Source organism: Priapulus caudatus, unplaced genomic scaffold (assembly GCF_000485595.1).
Source record: "Priapulus caudatus unplaced genomic scaffold, Priapulus_caudatus-5.0.1 Scaffold518, whole genome shotgun sequence".
NCBI classification, from domain to species: Eukaryota; Metazoa; Priapulida; class Priapulimorpha; order Priapulimorphida; family Priapulidae; genus Priapulus; species Priapulus caudatus.
Window position 1 is genome coordinate 114,073 of NW_014577579.1, and position 6,890 is coordinate 120,962.

Sequence of the window (6,890 nt, forward strand, 5' to 3'; positions counted from 1 at the left end):
ATGTCGCGGCGCGGCATTCGCCGCTCCCGCCGGAACGCGTACTCCGTCACGCGACGCCTCGCAAGGACATGGAGGGTTGAGTCGTCACGCAGCAGCACAGGTTAGTGCGGGGAGGCGCGGCGCGGCGCGGCGCGGCGTAGAGGGGACTGGCGTAGGCACACTGGTGTAGGCGACACTGTCCTAGTGGTGTCGTGGTAGATGGCACTGTTGTAGGTTACATTATGGTAGGTGGTGCTGTTGTAGGTTACATTATGGTAGGTGGTGTCGTGGTAGATGGCACTGTTGTAGGTTACATTATGGTAGGTGGTGCTGTGGTATAAATGCTACTATGCCATTTGATACTGTGTAGTGGTAGGTGCTGTTGTGGTAGCTGGCACTGTAGTCTGACAGACTGTAATACTGTCATAAATTGCACTGTAGTATGTGTAGCTATGTAGTAGATGTCACATCTGTTGTTGATTGTAGTATACGATCCAAGATTGTAATATATAGTAGATTTTATCTCCGTGGTAGACCATACTGTAGTAGTAGTTGTTGTATAGTATGTGGTAGTTCTGTGATAGACTATACTGTAGTAGTTAGTAGTTGATGTATAATGTGTGGTAATTCTGTGGTAGACTGTGCACATGTTACTAGTTGCTGTTGTTGTAGATAGTTTGTGCCTAGTCATGTCACGTTGCATGTGTCGATTTCTAGTGACAAGTGTGAGTAGTTCGTCTTCCCGATTAACCAGAAGCGAGAATGATGGACAGAGGTCAGCCAAGCCAGGTCAGTGCAAGCGTCTGAATGACCAAGCTCAGTGGCCCCTAACCCCCAACTGACCAAAATATTTATAAGTGGGTTGTCGAAGCGTTTCCTCTGACCATCTTAAAGATGATGCATAGTCTAACGGCGGGTGGAGTCAGGGGTTGCTGAGCTAGCCCATGACCAGCATTCTGCTGTCGCATTTCACGTGTGTTAATCACAACGGCTTTATCTGCCTTGTAGTATCCCATCTCAGGATGTTAATGTTTGGTAACATTCTTATGAGAAATGTGTATATTTCTTTGCATGTAGCAATCGTACACCTTTGGTATTTATTCAGTGTGGTATATTTTAATAATGGAATGAGTTTCGAGCTTTCAATAATCCTCATTAAGTAGTACTTTTATCATTAATTAATCATCAGACTTTTTGCTAGTATAAGTTAACTGATGACCAGGATTACGCTTAAACCCGCCATGTCTTAAATCCTGTGGTGTCCGAAACACTAGTAGCTGAGGTAGTTTGAAGCTAGTTGATCGTTAAGTTATTGTTAAGTTAAGTTCGATTAAGTTGATTGTTAAGTTAGTTATCGTTGAAGCTAGATGATTATAGTTGCAGCTCTAAGCTGTTCCTCATCGTTGCATGTACGGACGTAGTTTAGCTGTAAGTGTTAACGAGCATGTGCATGTGTTAACTGTAGTGCGATTGCTTTGTGTTGTTGCATGCAGTGTGGTCGAGAGGGACACCGAGGCCGAGCGAGTCGCGATCGAGAATTTCTGTATCCTACGGTGAGTGTCTTTCTCCTCCCTCTCTGTCTCTCTCTCTCTCTCTCTTTCTCTCTCTCTTTCTGTCTCTCCCTCTCTCTCGCTCGCTTTATCTATCTCACCACTATCTCTGTCTGTCTCTCCTGCCCTCCCTTCCTCCTTCCTCCCTCCCTCTCCTTCCCACTTCCTTCTCTCAATCTCTCTATGTCCTTCTCTCTCTCGCTTTCTCTCCTATTCATCACAACCTTTCCTTTACACACAATGCCTGTAACAGGTAGAGTTTCTCAGTGTGACTGCGCCTACATGATTGCTGTGTTAATATCAGAAAATGAGTTCTCCTACACACATTCCTTGTAGAGCTTCTGCTAGTAATACTAGTTCCGCATAATAGCTGTGTTGCGATTTGTAATTGGTAGAGTATGAAGTCAGGCACTATTGTTGTATAGGTACGGACAACAGTGACAGTGAGTGCGATGAGGTGAGATTGCACAGAAGAAGCCATGTGCTCACACGACTCTACCACTTCCTCGGTAAGCAGCAGCTACTCCTCTAGGCACATTCACTTCGTTTTCAATGAGTTTCGAGCTTTCAATAATCCTTATTAATTAGTAGTTATTATTTTAGTTAATTTAGTTCTTTTATATTTAGTTAATCATCAGATGTTTTATAGCGAGTATAAGCTAAATTATGACCAGAATTAGGCTTAAACCCTGTTTTGAATCCTGAGGGTTTGCTCTCCAATGCAGAAATACATTTTGATTGAGAGTTTCAAAGCGGTCGTTTGATTTGCGACGCGCATTAATTTATTAAAAAATTTTACTTTAGGAGTCTTTCAGTTGTGTCTTGTTGATTTCAGTGTGGTTGGTGACAGCCTGTTGGTGGACGGTGGGTGGAATGTTCTACAAGACAGTCATAACTATCTTCACGTTAGATGGTTGGTTGCTGTCGAGGTAAGATGGGCCCTACTGACCTCACAGTCACACTCCCTAAAGCCGCCAGCACGCCCTAAGTCTACGATATGTATCAATGCTAGTGCCTCCAATCTTTCTCCAAACCCTTCTCTAAACCTATAGTTCTACGTTGGCTCACCATTATTTCGATGTAGCGCTTGCATCTCGAGCTTTTCTTTCAATGCAAGATGGCATTTGCTATTGCATTATTCACCTTACCCCAAACCTCTCCAATGTCTCATTAAATGCTCGATGGGGGATTATCAGACTGATTATCATCCTACAATCCTTCCTGAAAACTTCTCTCAAACTAAGCTATAGCTGTAATAACCTCATGATCACCTCCCCACCCCTTCAACCCAAGAGACAATTCCAACATGATATTATCCTAGAATATCAGTAACCGATTCTCTCAACCCACCCTACCTGTCCCTCTTTCCTTGACCTGTGTGGAACATCCTTCCGTTTGTTATAGGCCTCCAAAGAAGCAGCCACCAGATGGCGCTGCGAGTGATCGCTCCTCTACTCGTTCCCATTCCTCGAGGTATTGTACGAGTTCAGAGCTTTCCTCGATCCTTCGCACGCGCCTGAAACCTTCCTATATATATGACCTTTAGTAGCCGCACAGCCTTTGATAGGACCGCATCTTCTAATTTTGACTTAACCAGATTTCCAAGGTTTGACAATTGTCAAAAATTTTGTCGGGATGCTAGTAAGTGTAATTACATAAAACCATCGCCATGGCGATATAAACTCATAGGATGTTGAAGTGGAGAGGCTTTTTTTTACGATTCTTCAACCGTAACGCAAGTTTCCAGTCGTGTGAATGCTACGGGGCATGGGATCATAATGTTTGCAGGTAGACTATTTGCTAAGCAAAGGGTCTTAAACACAGACACGCACACACACACACACACGCAATATGTACGCACACACGCGCACACAATATGTACGCACACACGCGCACACAAGGGGTATATATTACTATGCCATTTGATAGCTGTGTTAGTGGTAGGTGCTGTTGTGTAGCTGGCACTGTAGATCTGACAGACTGTAATACTGTCATAAATTGCTCACTGTAAGTATGTGTGGCTATGTAGTAGATGTCACATCTGTTGTTGATTGTAGTATATGATCCAAGATTGTAATATATAGTAGATTTTATCTCCGTGGTGACCATACGTAGTAGTAGTTGTTGTATAGGATGTGGTAGTTCTGTGATAGACTATACTGTAGTAGTTAGTAGTTGATGTATAATTGTTGTGTAATTCTGTGGTGACTGTGCACATGTTACTAGTTGCTGTTGTTGTAGATAGTTTGTGCCTAGTACTGTCACGTTGCATGTGTCGATTTTAGTGACAAGTGTGAGTAGTTCGTCTTCCCGATTAACCAGAACGGAGAATGATGGACAGAAGGTCAGCCAAGCCAGGTCAGTGCAAGCGTCTGAATGACAAGCTCAGTGGCCCCTAACCCCCAACTGACCAAAATATTTATAAGTGGTTGTCGAAGCGTTTCCTCTGACCATCATAAAGTGATGCATAGTCTAACGGCGGGTGAGTCAGGGGTTGCGTGAGCTAGCCGCATGACCACTGTCATCATCGTCGCTTGTCGTAACATCGCCGTCGCCATGCCATCGTTGCAGCAGCAGCTCTGTGAAGACAGACTACCTGTACGCGCGCAGCCCCAGCTATCGCACGCCCAGCTGGGCTGAGACGAACGAGAGCCAGATACCGAACATGTCGCGGCGCGGCATTCGCGCTCCCGCCGGAACGCCGTACTCCGTCACGCGACGCCTCGCCAAGGACATGGAGGTTGAGTCGTCACGCAGCAGCACAGGTTAGTGCGGGGAGGGGCGCGGCGCGGCGCGGGTAGAGGGGACTGGCGTAGGCAACACTGGTGTAGGCGACACTGTCCTAGGTGGTGTCGTGGTAGATGGCACTGTTGTAGGTTACATTATGGTAGGTGGTGCTGTTGTAGGTTACATTATGGTAGGTGGTGTCGTGGTAGATGGCACTGTTGTAGGTTACATTATGGTAGGTGGTGCTGTAGAACTTGTTTCTGAAAGCAGTTCTTCGATAATAGTCAGTCCGATGAAATGTGTGTGTGTGTGCGTGCGTGCGTGCGTGCGTGCGTGCATGTGTTTTTGTAGGTGTGTGTGTGTGTGTGTGTTTGTTTGTGCGTGCGCGTGTACGTGCGTGCAACACGCGAATACTACTGCTGCAGTGTCGTGTAAACCTGTTTAATATTGACATTGCGGCCATGGCCGCAGATCGCTGAGTCTCTTTCTCTCTCTCGGGGGATTACCCTGCGGGGAAATAAATTAGTCGTTGCGCATCGTTTGGGTTTGAAATTTGCGTTTTTATCGGATGAAATGTCTGATGTGGTATCGCGATTACCAGCCAGTATTTACTGTTGTTCAAGGGCGTGCCACAGTGTGCGGGCGTGCGTGCGTGCGTGCGTGCGTGTAGAACGTGGGAGTGTTATCGTTATATTCGTTAGTTCACAGTATCGCAGATTCCTTAGTTCGTTATCGGAATGATGGATGGGCATGTAGCTCAGCAGTGTGGTTTTGCGTGCGTGGGTGAGGAGGTGTGGGGGACTGCCGAGTACACACGTGCAGCGTACAGGGGTTTTCGCTTGTGTTTGCGCACGGTGCTAGGCTGTACGCATGACCACGAGTTCCCGCGCGTCCCCACGCCAGCCGAACACTCGTAGTAGAATGGAGGCCACTCCTACAGGCCATGTGTGCAATCCACGTGTCATTATCTCAAGCTAAGCCTGCGGGCATCATCAGCAGCAGCAGTAGTAGTAGCAGCAACAGAAGAAATAGTAGTAGTAGCAGCAACAGCAGCAGCAGAGGAAATGGCAGTAGTAGCGGCATCAGCATCATCAGAAGAAATTGTAGTAGTAGCAGAAACATCAGCAACAGAGGCAATAGAAGTGACATCAGTAGTAGTAAACTATCAGCGAAAGCAGCAGCAGTAGTTGTAGCTAGCGAGGTGCAGTTATGAGTATCCTATATAATACACATGTACATAGATGCACCATAGATATATACAACACATATATCTACATATGAACACATGTGTTGTATATATCTATAGATGCACCTATGGTTGCAGCAGCAGAGCTTGGATGAACAGCCGGCACGCACGCACCGCAGTCGCCCGTGGCGCTGCGAGCGCTGGAGCGTAAAAACCGACGCCGTACACTGCATATGTAATCGTGGGCCAATCGGGTTGTTATCTGGTGTGTGAGCGCCGACAGGGGCAAGCACGCACGCACGCTCACAACTCTACCGGCTGCTCAACGCGCGTGTAAACCACGTGTAGCAGCAGTAGTAATAGACCGGCAGCAGCCTACTGTGTACGCGTGGTAGTACTATGGCTCATATGGTCTATGTTCCCCAGGGTACTGCCGGAACGTACCCTGGGGGACATAGACCCTCTCAGCAGTACTATGTACCCTAGACTCATTCACAAGCAGCTCTACCTGTGTAGTCCTCAGCAAGGAGCTACATATAACAGCTGTTATATGTAGCTCCTTGGTCCTCAGCTTCGCAACAAGAACCTGTTGTGGAGCGGCGAGGGGTTACACAGAGCTAATCTGCTAGCAAGCTATGTTGGCTTGTACAATATGTATATGACCTGCGCACGATAGCACATTGCTTCGGTCGCCGTTTCCATTTCGCGAATCGGATGACTGGGGCACTCTCTCGTTGACAGCATTGGTAAAGTTGTGTCTTGTCACAGAAGACCCTTCGGTGTTGCTATGGCGTGGTAGTAAAAAATACATGTGTGTTAGATCAGCGAGGTGTCATGGAATAATGAATCCCTGCTGTGGTTTCCTGTTAAGTAATTATTACGTTAAATCCTACCTTGCTTTGGACTTTGGTCGCATGTCCGTTGGTTTTTTGTCAATCCAACCCTAACTCATGCTAAATGCATTTTGGCCCAACTCTTTCCCCAACAAGATTTTACCCATTAATTTAATGCACACGACTACTACATGGCAGTCGCTGTCTTTCCCCTTTATAACGAAACTAGATGACATCGATGTGTCATATCACATGATGTGTGAACATGTGTGTGCGCGCATGTACGTGCGCGTGTGCGTGTGTGTGCGTGCGTGCGTGCGTGCGTGCGTGCGTGCGTGTAAGCGTGTGTGTTGCAGCATTATTGCAGTGTGTCATCGGTGTTGTCATCATTGTGTTGCAGCGTTATTGCAGTGTGTCATCGGTGTTGTCATCATTGTGTTGCGGCATTATAGTGTGTGTCATCGGTGTTGTCATCATTGTGTTGCAGCATTATCGCAGTGTGTCATCGGTGTCGTCATCATTGTGTTGCAGCGTTATCGCAGTGTGTCATCGGTGTTGTCATCATTGTGTTGCAGCGTTATCGCAGTGTGTCATCGGTGTTGTCATCATTGTGTT

The 6,890-nt window shown here is 46.6% G+C and overlaps 1 protein-coding gene across 1 annotated transcript in view; it reads left to right on the forward strand.

Moving 5' to 3' along the window:
* LOC106811235 overlaps positions 1–6,890 on the forward strand; it is a gene marked incomplete in the record, with an annotated part of 36,504 nt that continues 29,614 nt past the window's right edge. The window contains 4 exon segments of the mRNA XM_014814788.1: positions 1–100; positions 1,473–1,532; positions 1,955–2,038; positions 2,365–2,458. Of these exon segments, the coding sequence (XP_014670274.1) occupies positions 1–100; positions 1,473–1,532; positions 1,955–2,038; positions 2,365–2,458 (338 nt within the window).